We start from the raw sequence: 21706 nt of genomic DNA, 5'->3' as shown, positions 1-21706 counted from the left end.
TTGAGCTGTGCCTATCTTTTCTGTCTGCCTGTCTCTCTAGGTAATCAATCCTTCCTTCCTTCCTTCCTTCCTTCCTTCCTTCCTTCCTTCCTTCCTTCCTTTCTCCCTCCCTCCCTCCCTCCCTCCCTCCCCCCTGCTTTCCTACCTACCTACCTACCTATCTTTCTCTTATCTCTCTCACACACACATACACACCTCTCTCATCTATCTATCAACACATATACATACTGTATGTGTGCGTGTACACACACACACACAAAGATGTCCATATTGTATGTACATACGTATATAGGTGTACATCAGAGGTGGGATTCAGCAGGTTCTGGAGAGCCGGTAGCAGAAATTTGAGTGGCTCCGACCCCATCTATTCTCTGCCTCCTGAGTCCCAGCTGACCGGGAGGGAATGGAGATTTTGCAGTAACCTTCCCCTGCCACGCCCACCAAGCCACGCCCACAGAACCAGTATTATGATGATGATGATGATGATGATGATGATGACGACGACCACCACCACCACCACCATCATCATTGCTGGGATCTATTGATCTGTGTATGGTCCATTGATCATTCATGAAAGGACCTGGTGATCTTCACAGTCTATCAGAAGAAGCAACTCAGATGATCCGTCAACGGCCTTCTCATTTCTGTTTCTCTCTGCAGGGATTTTCATCTCCTTCCATTCTTCTGGAATTAAAATGTTGCTAAGCAACACCGCTGGGGGCACGGATGGCGGAAAGGCGAGACTCTATCAAACTGTTTAAGTGGCTGGAGATTTCCATGTTGATGCTTTCATGCATAGCTAGCTAGCTAGAGATATAAATATAGATATAGATATAAGACAGATAGATACATAGAAAGAGAGAGAGACAGAGAGAGAAAGAGAGACAGAAAGAGACACAGAGAGAGACAGAGAGAGAAAGAGAGATAGATACAGAGAGAGAAAGAGAGAGAGAGAGACAGAGAGAGAGGGGCGGGGAGACCCTTTTTAATGGCATCTTCTGCAAAACATTCTGAATCCAAAATATCTACCTAGGCGAGGTGCCTCTGCTGTGTTTTCTATTCGCCTCCTGGCTTTGTTAACAGAGAGCACAGGCCATTCACAAGATTGCAGGGAGGGCTGAGAGGGAGACAAGTGTCTGCCTCTGCAGAAAACCAGGAAGGGCGGCGGGCGGGCAGGGGGGGGGGGGGGGGGGAGGCGAGGCAGACCTTCCTTAGCACTGCTAAGACTGTGCCACCAGATGGAGGTCCCTGGCCTTGCATCCTCCCCAAAGGATCTCATTTGAAGCAGCTTTCCTAAAGATAGATAGATAGATGATATAGATAGATAGATAGATAGATAGATAGATGATATAGATAGATAGATAGATAGATAGATAGATAGATAGATAGATAGATAGATGATAGATAGATAGATAGATGATAGATAGATAGATAGATAGATGATAGATAGATAGATAGATAGATAGATGATATAGATAGATAGATAGATAGATGATAGATAGATAGATGATAGATAGATAGATAGATAGATAGATAGATAGATAGATGATAGATAGATAGATAGATAGATAGATAGATAGATGATATAGATAGATAGATAGATAGATAGATAGATAGATAGATGATAGATAGATAGATATATAGATAGATGATAGATAGATAAATAGATAGATAGATAGATAGATAGATGATATAGATAGATAGATAGATAGATGATAGATAGATAGATGATTAGATAGATAGATAGATAGATAGATAGATAGATAGATAGATAAATAGAAAGATAGATAGATAGACAGATGATAGATAGATGATAGATAGATAGATAGGTAGGTAGATAGATAGATGATAGATAGATAGATGATAGATAGATGATAGATAGATAGATTGATAGATAGATGATAGATAGATAGATAGATAGATAGATAGATAGATAGATAGATAAATAGATAGATAGACGACAGACAGACAGATAATGATGATTGATAGATAGATAGATGACAGATTATAGATGATAGCTAGCTAGTTAGCTAGATGATAGATGTTGATAGATGACAATAGATGATAGATGACAGATAGATAATAGCTAGCTAGGTAGCTCGATAGGGAAGCGGCACAAAAATAAGAATAAAATCTAAAGAAATCCAGCAATGATGGGGCCTGCCTTAAATAAAGTGAAATAAATAAAACAAATTAAATCTGATCTAAATACAAGAAGTAATCGTTGGAAGATCACTAAGATCATTGTGAGCTCTCCCCTCACAATCAGGAGGCTGTGAGTTCGATCCTAGGTAGAGGCAGGTATTTCTCTCTCTGGGCACGAAGAATGTACCTGCTGAACAAAACTCCGCTCTGGTGACAGGAAGGGCATCCGGCCATTCAAGCACTGTGCTATCTCCATTCGCTTGCTGGGACTCCACCCCACAAGGGATTATGGGGTCATTAAAAGAAGAAGATGATGATGCTCCACTGGTTTTTACAATGTTTTCGAGAATTTTCGGGTTGGAGATATTTATAACCATTAGCCGCTCTTCTGGTTTCAGGGTAGCTGAAGTACCTGCTTATTTATGGTCCCCCTGAACCCCCGCAAATCATACATCTTTGAGAAATCGGTGTCACTAATGTTCCGATATGGAGGCAATATTGCTTTGATTAATTAAGATATCTTGGCTCCAATCCTGGTTGACCCTTTCCCCATCAAACCACTCGAAGCCTGAAAGATGATTAACTTCTTCACCCATCCCAGGTCTTCTTCTGGTTTTCCACTTTTAGCTTCCTCTGCAGGCTGGCTGATATTTTGTGCCATTTCTGTTGGCTTCTCAAGATGAAACATGGCCCATCCCGACTACTGGCTCCGTTGGCGAGATTCAAATTTTTTACTACTGGTTCTGTGGGCATAGCTTGGTGGGCATGGTGTGGCTTGGTGGGCGTGGCAGGGGAAGGATACTGCGAAATCCCCATTCCCTCCCAATCAGCTGGGGCTTGGGAGGCAGAGAATAGATGGGGGCGGGGCCAGCCAGCTATTTGAGCCAACTACTCAAAATTTCTGCTACTGGTTCTCCAGAACTGGTCAGAACCTGCTAGATACCACATCCAGAACCGGTTCCATGTGCGAAACCTTTTCATGAGACGGAGCAGATAAGTTCATCTCAAGAGGACAAGGGAACAAGCCAAGGGGCTTGTATTTCTGAAGACCCCCAACTGGCATTTGACAGCCATGCTTTGTGTGTTTGTTACTGTCAACTGAGAAAAGAGAACCAGGAGTTAAAAACCATCTTCCGTTATCAGCAGGCGCTGGTGCTCTGAGCTGATTCGCACTAGATGCCCTTAGATTCTCCTTTATGATCAAGGTCTACTTTCTTGAACTGCTCCGGGGAATTCAGAGTGGTCCTGCTTCTCTTTCCTTCTCTCAATCAATGGAGAATTCTCCAGTGAGAAAAGGGGAGGGGAAAAATGACATTGTGAGAGATGAAGAGGGAGAGAGAGCTTTGCTGGCTGTTATCACCACAAAAAGCTTTGGTTATAACATTCCTACGAAGGGATAGGGAAGTTGTGAGTGCTCCATCACGGAAGCTCTCAAAAAGAGACTGGACAACCATTTGTCTGAAATGGTGTAGGGTCTCCTGCTTGAGCAGAGGGTTGGACTAGGAGACCTCCAAGGTCTCTTCTAACTCTATTATTCCATGTTCTTTCATGGCAATCCATGATTTGCTTAACGGATTGCATTCAAATGCCCTACATTCAAAACCATGGCTTATATACCGCCAAGTTAAAAAGTCACAGAACTTCTCAAGGTAAAACTAAATAAACCCTTTTGTGATATAATGTAATGAAAGAACCCATCTTGATGAGCTTTGCTGCTAGGTTCCAGTTGGAATCAGATCAAAGCAGAGGAAGTATTCAGCAGGTTCTGACCAGTTCTGGAGAACCGGTAGCGGAAATTTTGAGTAGTTCGGAGAACTGGCAAATACCACCTCTGGCTGGCCCCGCCCCCATCTATTCTCTGCCTCCCGAGTCCCAGATGACCGGGAGAGAATTGAGATTTTGCAGTATCCTTCCCCCGCCATGCCCACCAAGCCACGCCCACAGAACCAGTAGTAAAACTTTCTGAATCCCACCACTGGATCAAATAATTTATTTAAAGAGTTTTAATTGTGAAGATCTCCATGGCTGATTTAGGATGCTTTCTTTAAGACATCTTCTTCCTCCCAAAATGGAAGATGAAATAATTTTTTTTTAATGGCCTTTTCAATTAACTGTCTTTTCTTGATGGTGTCGAACATCTATAGCTGTTGTCTACATGGGATCTAAACTTCAGGGTCTTAAATTAAGCTAATTTTAGTTTCCAGGTTTGTGAACTTTTTGCCTTTCCCCAAGATTTCCAGGCTGAACTTTTGACATGCTCAAAAAAATAATAATTCTGGGACCTAACCAACATTTATTTAGATGATTCAGCCTCTTGCTTGTTGTTGTTTTTAGTTCCAAAGTCATGTCCGAACCATCGTGACCCCACGGACAATGTTCCTCCAGGCCTTCCTGTCCTCTACCATCCTTGGAGTCCATTTAAGCTCACACCGACTGCTTCGGTGACTCCATCCAGCCACCTCCTTCTCTGCCGTCCCCTTCTTCTTCTTTTGCCCTCCATCTTTCCCAGCATGAGGCTCTTCTCCAGGGAGTCCTTCTTCCTTCTCATTAGGTGGCCAAAGTACTTGAGTTTCCTCTTCAGGATCTAAAGAGTATCAGGGTTGATCTCCTCAAGGACTGACCGGTTGGATCGCTTTGCAGTCCAAGGGACTCGCAGGAGTCTTGCTACCAAAGCCTTATTACAGAAGGAAAAGATGTTCTCCCCTTTTAAAAAGGAATTTATTCTATTTATAGTGACATCATTATCCCTCAGCCTCCAATGAAGCTCAGCTGCAAGTAAACAGCTCTGCATTCAAATAGTCTATCAAAGTTATTGATAGTTGGTTTCACTCTCATCAATCTGATTTGTCCCCTATCTCTCCCCCCCACATCGCCTTGAGGAGCTGACCTTGTTCTCCTTGTGTGTTCACTATTGATGTCACGACTGAGAAATGGCTTCTCAGCGCTTCTACTGATAACACAATAAATAGGCTGTGTGTTTCTCTTGTCTGGAAGGTAAACAGCATATTTTAAGAGAGAGAGAGGGGGATAGAGGAGAAAGAGAGAGTGGAGAGAGAAAAGAGAGAGGAGAGAGAGAGAGAGAAAGAGAGAGGGCGCAAGAGAGAGAGAGAAGAAAGAGAGTGGAGAGAGAAAAGAGAGAGGAGAGAGGGGGGAGCAAAAGAGAGAGGAGAAAGAGAGAATGGAGACAGAAAAGAGAGGAGAAAGAGCGAAGAGAGAAAGAGAGAGGGAGTGAGAGAGAGAGAAAAGAGAAAGAGAGGAGAGAGAGAAAAGCGGAGGAAAAAAAGAAAGGAGAGAAACTTAAAAGGGAGTGAATGAGGTAATGAAACAGGAAGGAGGATTTATTATTGAAAGGAGAAATTTAGGATGGTTTTCTTTTTCAAAAAAAGATGGTCTTAATTGCCAAGGAGCTAACTTTTAAGCAGAATTAAACACACAACAACAACACACACACACACAGAACTGTTGGCTTCAGAGTAGTGGTGGGTTTCAAATTTTTTTAGAACCTCTTCTGCAGGTGTGGCCTGCTTTGTGGGAGTGGCTTACCAGCCATGTAACTGGGTGGGAGTGGCTTGCCAGCCATGTGACTGGGTGGGCATGGCCAACTTGTAAAATGTGGTGAAACTCACTTAACAACGCTCTTGCTTAGCAACCAAAATGTTGGCACAGAAACTCTGGCATTTGAAGCACGCAAGTCTTAAAGCTGCCAAGTTACAAGACCCTTGCACCCCTAGCCCTTTAGAAAAAAAACCCCCAGGGGTGTTCAAACTTGACAGCTTTAAGACTTATGGACTTCAAACCCCAGAATTCCTCCTCCAGTCATGTTGGCTCAGGAACTCTGGCATTGAAGTGTGCAAGTCTTAAATCTGTCAAGTTACAAGACCCTTGCACCCCTAACCCTTTAGGGAAAAAAACCCCAGGGGTGTTCAAACTTGACAGCTTTAAGACTTTAAGGTTTAGATAGGACTCTTAGAGGTGGGTGGGGTGATTGGTGAGCCAGCCAATCAGTGAGTGGTGGGCGGGGCAAGCATGGTGCCGACGGGCAGGGGGAGGGAGCTGGAACCGGTTCTAAACGGCACAGTAGATTTGTGGAACCTCTTCTATAGAAGAGCTTAGGACTGGCAGGAACCCAGCCCTGCTGCAGAGATTCCCTCCTCTTAAGAATTTAAAGAGAAGCAGCACTTAACCTCCCATTTTCAAAGCCTCCCGGCGTTTAAATGATTCTTTTGTTGTTGTTGTTGTTTGTTTGTTTGCAATTATCCAACACAAACAGAGCAACGATAAATAAATATTCCGAGGAGATCGCTAACCTGCGGGAGGTTTAAGGAAATATGATCGGATGGCCACATGTGTAAAAAGACAAGCACAGCGGAGGGAGAGAGAGGAAGAGGGCAGAGATTTTTTTTAAAAAAGGAAATGCCCCCCTACCCTCCGCTCTGCCAAAAATGCAGAAAACAATGAAGCGAACCGACTGAGGGGTATCAAAGTTCCTGTGGTCCAAAAGCCAGCAATGTGCTTTAAATTAAAGGCGGGCATTTCAAAGGTGAAGAGGGCTGTTTCTTAAGCAGAAAGCAGAACAAAGAAGGAGGGAGAAAGAGGGAGGGGGGAATGGAAAGCCTTTATTGCTTAAAACACCAGAATCTGCTGCACTGAACTGGGACGAACAAAATAAAAACTTCTTAATCCAGCAAGAAAAGGGGTTGAGTTATTCCTGCACGGAACGTTGGAAGGCATTGCTTTCCCCCCATGGATGGTAGGCAGTGGTGGCATTGACATTTTGTTACTACTGGTTCTGTGGGTGTGGCTTGGTGGGCACAGCAGGGGAAGGATACTGCAAAATCCCCATTTCCTCCCAACCAGCTAGGACTCAGGAGGCAGAGAATAGACAGGGGCGGGGCCAGCCAGAGGTGGTATGTATTGATTATCCGAACTACTCAAAATTTCTGCTACCGGTTCTCCAGAACTGTCAGACCCTACGGAATCCCACCTCTGATGGTAGGTCTAAGAAGCTTACTGATTGCTACATGGCTACAACATGAACACAGCGTCCACAAGAGCTGCTAAGGATCTCTAAGCTGACTAGACGGGACACAACATGAACTTAACACACGTGAAACTATCCCTCAGATTGCTGTTGAAGTCTTCGGTTTCAAAGTTAGCGTGATTTCCCATAAATCAGCTTTGCAAACCTATAGAAGGGGGGATGGTAGTAGCCACGGAGGCAAGATTGACATTGAAGTGGAGATGCTCACCTTACAAGCTCCCTTGACTTGCTATTTGACTTGTCTATTTTGACAACTCCCGGAAGTGTCAAAAGACTTTTTTCCACAGCATGGGAGAACACAGACTGGAAATGGGAGAAGGGGAGCGAGGTTTATAAACGGCAAAGGATACAAAGGGGATTTTCTCCTTTTTTAAAAAACTTTTTTGGGGATTTGCAGGGAGGGGGATGTAGGAATGTTTCTGCCTATGGCCTCTATTTACCATAATACCCTGGGTTTTCCTAAAGAAGGTACCATTGATTTTTGACAGTTACGTTGCAAGGAGTTCCTGGAGCCACACACAAATAATCTGGTTGGCTATCTCTGGCTCTGAGACCACATCTTGCCCATAAGTGCCATCGGAAATCCCAACCTGATCTCATAATAGCTCCCAGGTATGGTACCTTTTGTATGGCTGTGAAGGTTGGACCATAAGAAAGGCTGAGCCTTTCAAAGAATGGAGGCCTTTGAGCTCTGGTGCTGGAGAAGATTCCTATGAGTCCCTTGGACTGCAAGGCCATCCAACCAGTCAGTCCTAGAGGACATCAAACCGTTACTGCTCTTTAGAAGGCCAGATCCTGAAGAGGAAACTCAAAGACTTTGGCCACCAAATGAGAAGGAAGGAAGCCAAAGAATGGAGGCCTTTGAACTCTGGTGCTGGAGAAGATTCCTGTGAGTCCGTTGGACTGCAAGGCCATCCAACCGGTCAGTCCTAGAGGAGATCAACCGAGACTGCTCTTTAGAAGACCAGATCCTGAAGAGGAAACTCAAAGACTTTGGCCAACTAATGAGAAGGAAGAAGGACTCCCTGGAGAAGAGCCTCATGCTGGGAACGATGGAGGGCAAAAGAAGAAGAAGGGGACGGCAGAGAAGGAGGTGGCTGGATGGAGTCACTGAAGCAGTTGGCATGAGCTTAAATGGACTCCAGGGGATGGTAGAGGACAGGGAGGCCTGGAGGAACGTTGTCCATGGGGTCGTGATGGGTCGGACACGACTTAGCAACTAACAACAACAACAAGGGTCCCTTTGATGCGTTGTAAGAGGAAAACAACATTAACCAGTGGGAGAAGTATGTCACTTAGAAGGCAAGGAGAACCGAGGGACTCTTGGATAACAGAAGATCCAGAAGGCCCACAATGAAAGAAAATGCAAAATTAAATGTATCTCTTTTGGCAGAAATGACAGTCTTAACAAGGGATAATTGTGGAAGATGCGGATGTCAGGGATGCTACATTTTGGGTTTCTTGTAAAGCTTACCTGATCATTATCGTCTTCATCACTGCTGAGCTTCAAGTCATCTTCAAGCATTCTTTGTGGAGAGAGAGAAAAAGAAACAGGTTGCAAAGTTATGCAAAGTAGAACAAGCTGCACCCCTCATTGCTATTATAAAAAAAGGAGGGTTACATTGATGTGGCAACAACTGGAAAGACACCCCATTGTCCTCAATCAACTGAAGAAAAGATTGAAATATCAAGGATTTTGAATTAGGGAGAAAACAACCTTGTTGTAATTGGAGTTCTGGGTTCAAATCTTCATCAGATATTTAGAATTGTAAACTTACTAGACGCGACGTGGCTAAATTTGCTAAAGACTGCCATCTTTGTATCAGTAGGGATGTGGTGGATCAGTAGCTAAGACGCCGAGCTTATTGATCAGAAAGGTTGGCAGTGCGGCCGTTCGAATCCCTAGCGCCGCGTAACGGAGTGAGCTCCCGTGACTTGTCCCAGCTTCTGCCAACCTAGCAGTTTGAAAGCATGTTAAAAAATGCAAGTAGAAAAATAGGAGCCACCTTTGGTGGGAAGGGAACAGCGTTCCGTGCGCCTTCGGCATTGAATCATGCCGGCCACATGACCACGGAAACAACTTTGGACAGCGCTGGCTCTTTGGCTTTGAAACAGAGATGAGCACCGCCTCCTAGAGTCAGGAACGACATATATGTCGTTTAGCATATATGTGCAAGGGGAACCTTTAACTTTACCTTACCTTTGTATCAGTATATCTACTTTTTGAAGCTACCCCCTATACTGCTAGGCTCGAAATTCTCAGTTTGGATAACTTAGAACTGCATTGCTTGTGGTCAGACTTAAGTTTTGCATGTAAAAATATATGTAGTAAAGTTCTACCCATAAATTATTGTTTTAATTGCAATAATTTGCATGCGAACAACCGCTTTAAACTCCATGTAAACCGTTCTAAACCTGACTGTAAAAAAATAGGATTTCTGTAATAAGAGTTGTCAAAGTCTGGAACGCCCTCCCCGATCCAGTTGTCTCAGCTACAAATCTTCACAGTTTCAGCCACAAATGGACTTCTGTGGACCTCACTTCATACTTAAAATGGTCCGTAGAGGGGACGTGCATAAGCGCATTAACGGGCCTACCGTCCCTATCATTGTGTTTTTTATTCTCTTGTTCTTGTTTTTTGTTTGACAAATTCTAATAAATGAATGACTGAATGAACGAACAAACAGATAACAAGAACTTTGGCTGGGCACTGGATCACTGAAGTCAACACCCAATCAATTAGATGGTGGCATCCACTTGGGTCACACCAAGAGCGCTCCAGTTCCTCAGTGTTCAACCTCTCCGCTTAATTGTGAAATGCGCAAGACGGACCATTAACCAGGCCATAAGTCATTCCTTCTTTGGTGACCTCTGTGGCGTGGAGGCTCAGCTGCTCCAGAACTGAGACAGACCTGAACCAACTGAGCATTAACCTTCTAATCAATGAGATGCTTCCGTCAAATATAAGCTTGTCAACAGACGCTTAGATCGGAAATCTCTCGTTTCCCTCCTTTCAAATGAGGAAACCGTGAGGAAATATTAATGGTTCACCCTTCTCGGATGCTGGGCCTGGAAAACCAGGTGCTCGAAACTCTCGCTTATCTAATTGCCATCTCTGTTTTGCTTCAGGGGGGGATCGGTGGCCTGTGAGGTTCATGGCAACAGATCACAGATTGACTTCTGATTGTTATCAGCGTGATAGGTTACACTCTTGGCAAAGGCCAAGAGGCCTTCACGATTCGGTTACAAAAACAACATGTAATTCGCAGGCTACATCGGGATGACAATAAACATGAGTGCTATTCAAAACCTTTTCCTTCCTTCCTTCCTTCCTTCCGTCCTTCCTTCCTTCCTTCCTTCCTTCCTTCTTTCTCTCCTCTTCCTTCTTTTTCTTTCCCTACCTTCCTTCTTTCTTTCCCCATCCTCTTTCTCCTTCCCCTCCTTCTTTCCTTCTTCTTTCTCCTTCCTTCCTTCTTTCCTCCCTCGCTCCCTCCCTTTCCCCTTCCCTTTGGCCCTCCCCTTTCTCCTTCCTTCCTTCCTTTTCTTCCTTCCTCCCTTTCCCTTTTCCACTCCCTTTTCTCCTTCCCCTTCCTCCCTTCCCCTTTTAATCATTACCCCCTCCCCTCCATTCCCCTCCCCTCTTTCTCCTTCTCCTGTTATGCGAAAGCTCTGTCTTTTCAAAGGAAACCTTTAATGAATCTATTTAGGTTGCTAAAAATATAGAGATCTAAGAAAAGGAAATGATTAAAAAAAAAAAGGCCCGGAGGATTTTATTTCTTCATTCCATGCCCATTTTTATTCATTTAACATACTAAACAGCCTTTCTCAACAAAGAAAAGATGGCCAATGGAAAGAACGGGGGGGGGGGGGGGAGAATACGGGAGGATTAATTAAGCCCAGTTGACAAAGAGCTGGCGGGGAACTGTCCTTAAGTTGGCCAAAGGTTTGCCAAGCAGAACTAGCCCAAGAATTTTTCTATCTGAAGAGCAGGAACATTTATTGGACTGTGGGGGGGGGGGGGAGAGAACGGGGTGGGCTGTTGAAATAATACAACTGACTGTTGAGTTTTCCTTACCTGTGCTTTTTTAAAAATTTCCTGAGCCAGCTCTACTCAATCAAGAATGCATCTCCTCCCTCCCTCCCTCCCTCCCTCTCTCTCCCCCTCCCTCTCTCTCCTGGCTCATTAATTTAACTAATCCAGAACTCAGCCAGAAGGCGGTGGCAGAGTCTGGTAACATTTGGAATAATTAAAAGGGAGCGGAATAAGATATTGATGGAATCCACTTTATTCTTGGACCAGTTCATTGGGGGGCGGGGGGAGGAGAGGTTGAGAGGCTAACCGGAATTAATTTGACAGAGGGGAAATGGGAATGATGATGGGCATTATTAAATGGGTGCTCTTGAGTATAATAATATCACCATATTTGGGGAAAGACCTTGAACCTCAGAAGTTTGGCATCCAGAAGAGGCATTTTGATTTATTTAATTTATATCCTGCTTCAGGGCAAGTAGAGAGTCTTTCCCCCATCTACCGTGTTTTCCCAAAAATAAGACAGGGTCTTATTTTCTTTTGACCCCCGAAATAAGCACTTGGCCTTATTTTGGGGAAGGTCTTATTCTTTTTGACGTGCAGGAGGCGGTAAGTGTGGTCACCTCATGGCTGCTGCTGTGTTGCAATATTTTCGGAGAGGGTTTATTTTCAGGGGAGGGGTTATTTTAGTGCATGTGCTCAAAAGCCCCATTATCTGCTTATTATCTAGGGAGGTCTTATTTTAGGGGAAACAGGGTATTTTTCTCTAGAACAACAACCACAACTTATGAAGGAGATTAAATTCAGAGAGAAAAGGAATGATTCCATTTTATGAATTTCCATAGCTGATGATGGACATAACCTAACTTTTTGTGACACCAATTCCACCCCTTAAGCACTTCTTAATATCTACCTTTCTACAGACGAAGGATGGAAGGCTGACTTCGATCAGGATCAAACTCCTGGCAGTGGGCAGAGTTAGCAATAGCAATAGCACTTAGACTTATATACCGCTTCACAGTGCTTCACAGCCCCCCCTCTAAGCGGTTTACAGAGTCAGGCACTAGCCCCCAACCATCTGGGTCCTCATTTTAGCCACCTAGGAAGGATGGGAGGCTGAGCCGACCTTGAGCCTGGTGAGATTTGAACTGCCCAAATTGCAGTCAGCTGGCAGTCAGCAGAAGTCGCCTGCAGTACTGCATTCTAACCACTGTGCCATCATGGCTCATAAAGATGATATGATAGCAGTGTTCCAACATCTGCCACAAAGAAGAGGGAATCAAGATATTCTACAAAGCACCTGAGGGCAGAACAAGAAGCGACGGGTGGAAACTAACCAAGGAGAGAAGCAACTTAGAACTGAGGAGAAATTTCCTGACAATTAGGTTAGAACAATCAATCAGTGGAACAGAAGTTGCCTCCAGAAGTCGTGAATGCCCCAACACTGGAAGTCTTTAAGAAGATGTTGGATAGCCACTTGTCTAGAATGGTATAGGGTATCCTGCTTGTGTAGAGGGTTGGACTAGAAGACCTTCAAAATCCCTACCAACTCTGTTATTATTCTGTTATTACGCTCGGGGAGAAAGGATGAATAGAAGCAAAGACTTTCAGGAGGCTTTCTAAAATTTAGCTTCATGCTAGCACAACCTTCCCTCCTTGCCCGCCCTTCTACACAATCCAAATGAGGATAGAATCCATGTGTTTGTGATGCCCTCACCCTTCGTTTAAAGCATTTGCTAGGTATATTAAAGGCAAAGCGAAGGCAGGCAGGAAGGCTAAATGGAAAATGAAAACAAGCTGCTTTCTAAAGTGATCTCCGAGGATATTAAGAATTCACTTCATCTTCTCTTCGTCTCTGACCCGGCCGACATAATTATTGAAAAATGCAGGTAGCTGTTTGTCTTGTCACCCATAACAAATGCATCAGATCCCTTCGAGGGGGCAACCCTGCCCCCCTCCAGAGTCTGGCTTAGGAAGGACATTTTGCTCTCATGATTAGGGCGATGCCATTTGTCCCCCTGATTGTTTGCCACCTTCTCAATTTGCACACTCCTGTCTTTGGGCACGAAGGCCGTGCATCGATTGGAAAGGATTTGCTAAAAATTTGTTTTGTGACAGCCTTGAATTTGTGCCCTCAGGGCAGGCTGAAGCTACGAAGGAGTGGGGCTCTCTTGGGAAGGGGGCTGAATCCAGAGGCTTGAAAAGTCAAGGATTGGGTCTAATGGAAGAGATTTTAGGCTGGGAAGAGAGAGAAGGAAGGGATGAGGGGAAGAGAGGGGTGGGGAGGGGAGAGGAGAAGTGGAGAGAGAAGGGAAGAGAAGTGAAGAAGAGAGAAAGGGAGAGGAGGGGAAAGAGGAGAAGTGGAGAGAAAAGAGAAGAGAAAAAGAGAAGGGAGGGGAGGGAAGTGAAGGGGAAAGGAGAGGGGAGGGGAGGGGAAAGGAGAGGGCAGAGGAGAAGTGGAGAGAGAAGGGAAGGGAAGAGAAGAAGAGGAGATGAGAGATGAGAAGAGGAGAAGAAAGAGAAGAGGAGAAGGGAAAAAGAGGTATGAGGATAAGCAGAGAGAGAAGAGGAGGGGAAAGGAGGGGAGGGGAGGGGGAAGAGAGAAGAGAGGAGTTTTTCCTGAAATATTACCCCAACCTGTTACTTATATTTCACTGACCTCTGACTAGGGCCTCAAGCAGTGTTTCTCGATCTCTGGAACTTTAAGATTCGTGGACTTCAGTTCCCAGAACTCCCCAGCCAATATTCTGGGACTTGTAGTCTAGACTGGCTGGGGAATTCTGGGAGTTGAAGTCCATCCATCTTAAAGTTCCAGAGACGGAGAAAAGTTGGGCCTAGAGAGCAAGGGAGGGACAGGGGCTAGAGTTCTAGTTCTACCTTGGGCATAAAGCCAGTTGGGTGACCTGGAGCCAATCCCTTTCTTTCAGCCCTAGGAAGGTTTCTGAAAAACCTTGCCAAGAAAATGCCAGGGATTGACTCATGCTGTCTCCAGAAGTCACACAACAACAATTAGTGCCTCATTATGAGCAGTGTGTTACTTCTTCACTTTTGCAGAGCTAAGAATTTAACAGTCTGTTGGGTCACCTTAGCGCACGTCTACGAACTATGATATTCTGCGTGGAAAATTGGCTCCTATTCTTCAGGTTTCATTCCCTCCCCAAAATTTGAAAGAATGGATCTTGCTGATTGGAATAAAATGACCCACCCAAGTTGTGAAGAAAATGCCTCTTTTCAAAGGAAATCCTTCTAATTATGCCTAATTTATGGGGAAATACATTAAAATCAATCTAAATGTTATTGCAAATGGTTGTGACATAGGCTGCATCGCAGAATTAGAGAACTTGGCAGTTGAAAGCTACCACAAGGATTGTGTAGTCATTAATGACTGCACATGTACAAAAATTGATGTGAAATTAATCATGTTAATCGATTTCAATGCAATTAGTTGAACGGTAAGACTGGAATTTGTGTTCTACAAAACAATCAACAGCAATTAAAGTTATTGCGAAAATAGATATTTTCGATGAATACGGATGCTATTAAAAATAATTATCAGTATCTATACATGTTTACTGTTTCCAACAACTATTCCCTACAAGAATTGTGTAAAACTAGGGTAGGAGGGTCTCAGAAGAAATGCAGAAGAATCATGAGAAGAAATATTAAAAGGAGAGAGGGAGGGAGGAAAGCTAGAAAGGAAGGAAGGGTGGAAGAAAGGAAGGAAGGAAAGCTAGAAAGGAAGGAAGGGTGGAAGAAAGGAAGGAAAGAAAGCTAGAAAGGAAGGAAGGAAGAAAGAGGGAGGAAGGGACGGAGGGAGGAAGCAAAGCTAGAAAGGAAGGGTGGAAGAAAGGAAGGAAGAAAGCTAGAAAGGAAGAAAGAGGGAGAGAGGGAGGAAGGAAAGCTAGAAAGGAAGGATGGAAAGGAAGAAAGAAAGAGAGGGAAGGAGGAAGGAAAGCTAGAAAGGAAAGAAGGGTGAAAGGAAGGAAGGAAGAAAGAAAAAAGAAAGAGGGAGGGAGGGAGGGAGGAAAGCTAGAAAGGAAGGGTGGAAAGAAGAAAGAAAGAAAGAAAGAAAGAAAGAAAGAAAGAAAGAAACAGACAAACAATTCTGAGGAAAATGGAAGTTTCAAGCATAAATTGCTTGTCACGATCATTGTTGAGAGGTTATATACCAATGTGTTTGATTAGACTTGTTTTAAAATTCATGTTCTCTCCTCACCCTTCTGCTTGATTATTATTCCTTCTTTTTTATATTAATTATTGTGGGGGGGGGATAAATGTGGTCCATAAGAGAAACCCCCCCCCCCTATGCAAATGGTGTGTAGCACTGACACTTTATGCATGGGAAAAGCAACTTCTGCATGAAATCCATCTCGGAAGATTTGATATGAAAGCCTGCCGAAGCAATTCCCTTTGCCTATTTATTTGTGAAGCCTTCTATTTCTCAGCCTCTTTTTCAAGACAATCGTCATCTGAAGAGCTTTTCCTACTTTTAGCGTGCATCCTTCTAGCAAAAGTAAGACCACACCTACAATCTTGCATCCAGTTTTGGTCACCACATTATACAAAAGGTGTTGAGATTGTAGAAAAAAAATGCAGAGAAGAGCAACAAAGATGATGAGGGGACTGGAGACTGAAACATGTGATGAACGGTTGCAGGAACTGGGCCTGGCTGGTCTAGGGAAGAGAAGGACCAGGGGAGACAGGAGAGCAGCCTTCCAATGTTTAAGAGGCTTCCCCAGAGAGGAGGGGGTCCAGCTATTCTCCAAAGCACCTGAGGGCAGGACAAGGAATAATGGATGGAAACTGAACAAGGAGAGATTCAACCTGGAAATAAAGATAAATTTTCTGACGGTGAGAGCAATCAACCCATGGAACAGAAGTTGCCTTCGGAAGTTGTGGGAGCTTCATCTCTGGAAGCTTTCAAGAAGATATTGGACTGTCATCTTTCAGAAATGGTGTAGTCTCCTGCTTGGGCAGAGGGTTGGACTAGATGACCCACAATGTCCCTTCCAACTCGGTTCATCTGTAATATCTGTAAAAGGGTATTTCTTGGATTCACCTTTGAGCAACCCATTTGAAAGACTGGGTCCAGCCAAGCCAAGGAGCTTTCAAAAGTTGCAACGAACTTTATTTAACCCCACCCAGCTTTAGAAGATGGTGTTGTCTTTGGCAAATGGATTGGTGGTGGTAGATCTTATGTTGCTAAGAAACATTCCAATCTGTGTTGTCACACTCAATCTGCCTTAGCACCATATCAGTAATTAGTGTAATTACAGGCGGGTGCAAGGAACATAACCCCCGTGGTTATCTATTAGATACCTCACCACCCGAGCGTGCTTCATTTACTCATTTCTCCCAGTTCCAAAAAGATTAAGCAAAATGAATTCTCCAAAACACACGTCCTAATCTAGAGGCCCTATAATTCCCATCTTTCAAACATAACTACTATCTTCAATCTCTTGCCCCCAATCCAGGGGCGTCTGCTGGGGGTTTGCAAGGGTTAGAGATAACCTCTAGCTATGTAGATTTGTTCAAGTTTATTTCTGGTGTCTCCAAAATTACATGGGGACGATTTAATTGATTTTTTTTTGCAGAATGTAAAATTTAATGCCACACATACTGCATCAGTATGAAAGTGAGATTTTCCCTCCCTCCCCTCCTCTGCTATTCTGCATTTTATTTACTTCTTCAACCCACCCACCCCAAAATGCACACAATGGAAAGATTGTTTGAGTAAGTCTTGCAGGACCTTGGAGAGCTCCAAGGTTCTCATCTCGTTCCAATGTTCATACTTACTAATGATAGGAAGACTCGCTTTGAGTACTTCCACCCAATTATGGGCCTCATAGGCAAGCCAGTAGTTTTACATTATTACATAGCTAATTTCACCTCTGTGTTCTGTCCTCCTATACTACCATCCAATGGTCTTTCCAGTTGGCTAAAAGGAGATTTAAAAAAAACCAGCCAGGAGTCTGACCTTTCTCTCACCCACTTTCTTCCTCCTTATATTTCTTTTCTTATGTTTGTGAGTGTGTGGGAGAGAGGGAAAGGGAGAGAGAAAGAGAGAGAGAGGAAGGAAGGAAGGAAGGAAGGAAGGAAGGGGGAGATGGACAGAGAGAGAGAAAGAGAAATAGAATAGAACAGCAGAGTTGGAAGGGACCTTGGAGGTCTTCTAGTTCAACCCCCTGCTTAGACAGGGAACACTACACCACTTAGGAGAAATGGTTATGCAACATCTTCTTAAAAACTCCCAGTGTTGGAACATTCACAACTTCTGGAGGCCAGTTGTTCCACTGATTAATTGTTCTCACTGTCAGGAAACGTCTCCTTAGTTCTAAGTTGCTTCTCTCCTTGATTAGTTTCCACCCATTGCTTCTTGTTCTACATTCAGGTGCTTTGGAGAATAGTTTGACTCCCTCTTCTTTGGGGCAACTCCTGAGTTATTGGAAGACTGCTATCATGTATCCCCTAATCATTCTTTTCATCAAACTAGACATACCCAATTTTAGCAACCGTTCATCATATGTTCTAGCCTCCAGTCCCCTAATCCTCTTTGTTGCTCTTCTCTGCACTCTTTCCAGAGTCTCCACATCTTGTTTACATCAAGGCAACCAAAACTGAATGCAAAAGAAAGAGAGTGAGAGAAAAGAAGGAAGGAGAAGAGGGAGGAAGAGAGGGGGAAAGGGAGAGAGAGGGGGAGAGAGAGAGAGAGGAAGAAAGAAAGAAGCTTCTTGTGCTAAGAGTGGCCAAATTGAGCTTTGGATCAGCTGGTGAAAGTTAATCTAAATACTGGATCTATCTATCTATCTATCTATCTATCTATCTATCTATCTATCTATCTATCTATCTATCTATCTATCTATTATTTATTTATTTATTTGCAGCCCAAGGCCAAGCCACAAAATTGACACTCAGCAGCACCATTAACACATACTATAAAATGAGCAATTCCTTGGAAGTCCGAAATGGTTCACAGGTCGTTTCCTGCTTTGGTTAAACTATTATTTAGGAACAGCAGACAAATATCATTTGAGCAGAAGCCCCAATTTTTTTTAAAAAAAAGGATGGGGCTACTTTGAATAGGAGGCGAGCCCAGACCCGTCTGTGGTCAATGAGAAGTGGACCTCCGGATTTTATTCGGTCAAAAAAACATCATCCCACTCCACAATGGCTAACGGGGAACAAATTTGATTAGATGCCCGCTGTCATTTCTACGATTCAAAGGCATTAAACAACACACTGCATCCTGCCTTGGTTTAATTTTGGCTTAGCTAGATGAGCGAAATCAAACATTGTGGTTTAATCAACAAATACGGCTTAACCAACCCATCGCTTGGAGCCATGAGCTGATTCCCTCACGTCAATCTTTCGAAGATAAAGTTGACTTGGCATTCCTAGCAAGGATTGCCAGGGAATGAGAAATAATTGCGCAGGGAATACAATCCCCCCTACTTTTCCCTATGTAATGTGAAAATAAAATAAACACGCTTAAAGATAAATGAAAACATATTTCTTCGGCTTTTTAGGACAGGGGTTTTATTTGGAGCCTTGCTTTCCTTGGCAGACTCCATCAATGTAATACTGCCTGATAACCTGATTGAAAAATTAGATCCTATTGTTTTATAAGGGGTTCCAGGCTGTCTGGGTAAATTTTTACCCCTAAAAAGCCGACGAGGGCTTGGATTTTCCCCCAGGCAATTCAAACGGTTTTTATTTTGTTTTTCCCCCCCAGAAAATGTGGTTGGCTACAGACTCAAGTTTGTTCTCCTGAGAATCCGGCATTCTCGTCCCTGTTTTGAATTATGGGTCTGAAGAAAACTCACAGCCCTCTCTTAAACACATCTCAGGATGTACGTTAGTCAGCTCTTACGACATATTCTGCAAAATTAAGATTTTAAAAGCTGACTTCCTCCAAGCCCATTGGCACGCCATCCCCAACATCTTCTCAAAAGTTTCTTTCCTCCGAATTCTGGGCTCCATTTTGGTTACCTAATGAAATATTTTGATATCTGGAGAATGGTAATGAGGGGGGCAAAGTGTTCACTAATTAGTGTTGTAGCCTGCCAGTGGCCAGCAGAGCTGGCAGCAGAGTCGGACTGTGAGGAGGTTGGGGATGAACCTGGGCCAATCCTGGACTCTGGGGAAGGCTCTGATGAGGGCTCTGCGTCAGAGGCAGAGAGGGGGCCAGGGCCGTCTGGCAGTTCTCAGCTGCCTTCGGAGCTAGACAGCAGTGAGGCAGAGGAACAGCTGGAGCCTGTTCCCAGTGTGCGCATGCGCAGAGCTGCCAGAAGAAAAGAACAGCTCAGAAATGAGGGTAGACTTGGGAGTAAAGCCATAGGTGGAGGGTGAATGGACTCTCCCATAGGACATAAAAGAGGAGCGAAAGGGGAGGGGGCTTTTGCAGGAAACAATTCATTCGTTTGGTCGTTAAATTCATTTAAAGAGTGTGAAGATCTGTCCGTGAATCCCAGAGACTCTGTGCCCAGCCTTTCCTTCCACAGCACCTCATTTGGACAATAGTTACATGGCAAGCTAGATAAGTTCTGTGGTCACAGCTTCACCTCTGAAATACTGTTTGCCAGGCCTTTGCTGAATGTGAATGAGAGGAATTCACATTTGTTTAATAAAAGGGGTTTTGTCGGGACCAGGAATCTGCTGACCGATTGTTCGGTCAGAACAATCAGTGCTCAAGATATTCTGGCATCTACATCAAAGATGAAATTATGTGATCTGCCTTGGCCTTCCTTCTGAGCACTTGTTTTTGGGAGATAGCCAATAATAATAGTAATAATAAATGCAGTTTATGTGGCCCTTTAAACAACATAACCTTGAACGTAGAATAATGGAGTTGGAAGGGACCTTGGAGGTCTTCTAGTCCAACCTCTTGCTAGTCTTTTCATTAGACTAGACATACCCAATTCCTGCAAACATTCTTTGTACATTTTATCCTCCAGTCCCCTAATCATCTTCATTGCTCTTCTCTACACTCTTTTCAGAGTCTCAATATATTTAAAAAAAAAAATAAGGTGGTGACCAGAACTGGATGCAATTTTCCAAGTGTAATCTTACTAAGGCTTTGTAAAATGGTACTAGAATCATAGATTGGTGAAAAAGTTCGTCCTTTAGGAATGACTGAATCAAATGCATACGTTGGGGTAAGACGGGTGCCACAGAAATTTAATACACAAATGTACAATTTTAAAAAAAGATGTGGAGACTCTGGAAAGAGTGCAGTGAAGAGCAACAAAGATGATTAGGGGACTGGAGGCTAAAACATATGAAGAACGGTTGCAGGAACTGGGAATGTCTAGTTTAATGAAAAGAAGGACCAGGGGAGACAGGATATCAGTCTTCCAATATCTCAGTGGCTGCCACAAAGAAGAGGGAGTTAAGATATTCTTCAAAGCACCTGAGGACAGTACAAGAAGCAATGGGTGGAAACTCATCAAGGAGAGAAACAACTTAGAACAAAGAAGAAATTTCCTGACTGTTAGAATAATTAATCAGTGGAACCGCTTGCCTCCAGAAGTTGTGAATGCCCCAACACTGGAAGTTTTTCAAATATTCTATTCTATTCTATTCTATTCTATTCTATTCTATTCTATTCTATTCTATTCCATTCCACTCCATTCCATTCTACCCTACCCTACCCTACCCTACCCTATTCCAAATTTTAAAAAATGCAATCTTTTCTCCGAGAACTCTGAGGAAGGCTCTTCTCCCCATCCCTGCAGGACAGCCAAAGAGGTATTAGCAATGAAACGTAGGAGCTGCAGACAATGATAATTGCTGAGAGACAATCACCATTCAGAAAAAGAGCTGTTCCATGGGAAGCGAAGACTCTTGCACAGTGTTCTTTCCCAGCCTGTAATTCTTCATTGAGTCACTGAAGTGACTCATGGAGGATAAAGCTACTTATGGCAATTAGTGACGATGGCTGTGCATTGCCTCTAAAACTGGGGTTGTGACACACCTTGCAATATTCTAGGAAACACAACAGGGAAGAGCACTGCACTCATCTCTGACGTGTGGACTTTCCACAGATAATCTGTTTCAACTGTTCTGGGAAAAGAAGGCTAAACTCAGGAGGCCTCTTCTAAAGTTCTCTCCTCTCCTATTCCATATTTTTTATTCCATTCCATCATTCTCTTCTCTTTCTTCTCTTCTTCCCTCCCCTCCCCTCCAACCTTGGCAGAAAGCAGTCATGAAACCCTGTTCTCTGCTCTCAGACTCAACAAGATCTCCAAGAACTTTGAGACCTAAACAAGGAGAGGCTCAAAACGATTTGACGGACAAACCCAAATCTAGACAATGTACTAAAAACCAGAGACATCACCCTGCCAACAAAAGTGTATATAGCCAAGGTGATGGTTCTCCCAGTTGCAATGCACGGCTGTGAAAGTTGGAGCATAAGGAAGGCTGAGCGCCAAAGAATGGAGGCCTTTGAACTCTGGTGCTGGAGAAGACTCCTGCGAGTCCCTTGGGCTGCA

The 21706-nt window shown here is 43.7% G+C and overlaps 1 protein-coding gene across 1 annotated transcript in view; it reads right to left on the bottom strand.

Annotated features, from left to right (window-relative positions):
• Positions 1 to 21706, bottom strand: part of AFF2 (ALF transcription elongation factor 2) — a 276604-nt gene that overhangs the window by 61495 nt on the left and 193403 nt on the right. The window contains exon 8 of the mRNA XM_087728202.1: positions 8661 to 8712. Coding sequence (XP_087584328.1) covers positions 8661 to 8712 — 52 coding nt within the window. The remainder of the gene's footprint in view (positions 1 to 8660; positions 8713 to 21706) is intronic.

Source organism: Thamnophis sirtalis, unplaced genomic scaffold (assembly GCF_051295495.1).
Source record: "Thamnophis sirtalis isolate CommonGarterSnake01/CBP01778 unplaced genomic scaffold, rThaSir2_p1.2 scaffold_13, whole genome shotgun sequence".
NCBI lineage: Eukaryota > Metazoa > Chordata > Lepidosauria > Squamata > Natricidae > Thamnophis > Thamnophis sirtalis.
The sequence above is the reverse complement of the archived record's forward strand: the minus strand, read 5'-3'. Positions and strand labels throughout refer to the sequence as shown.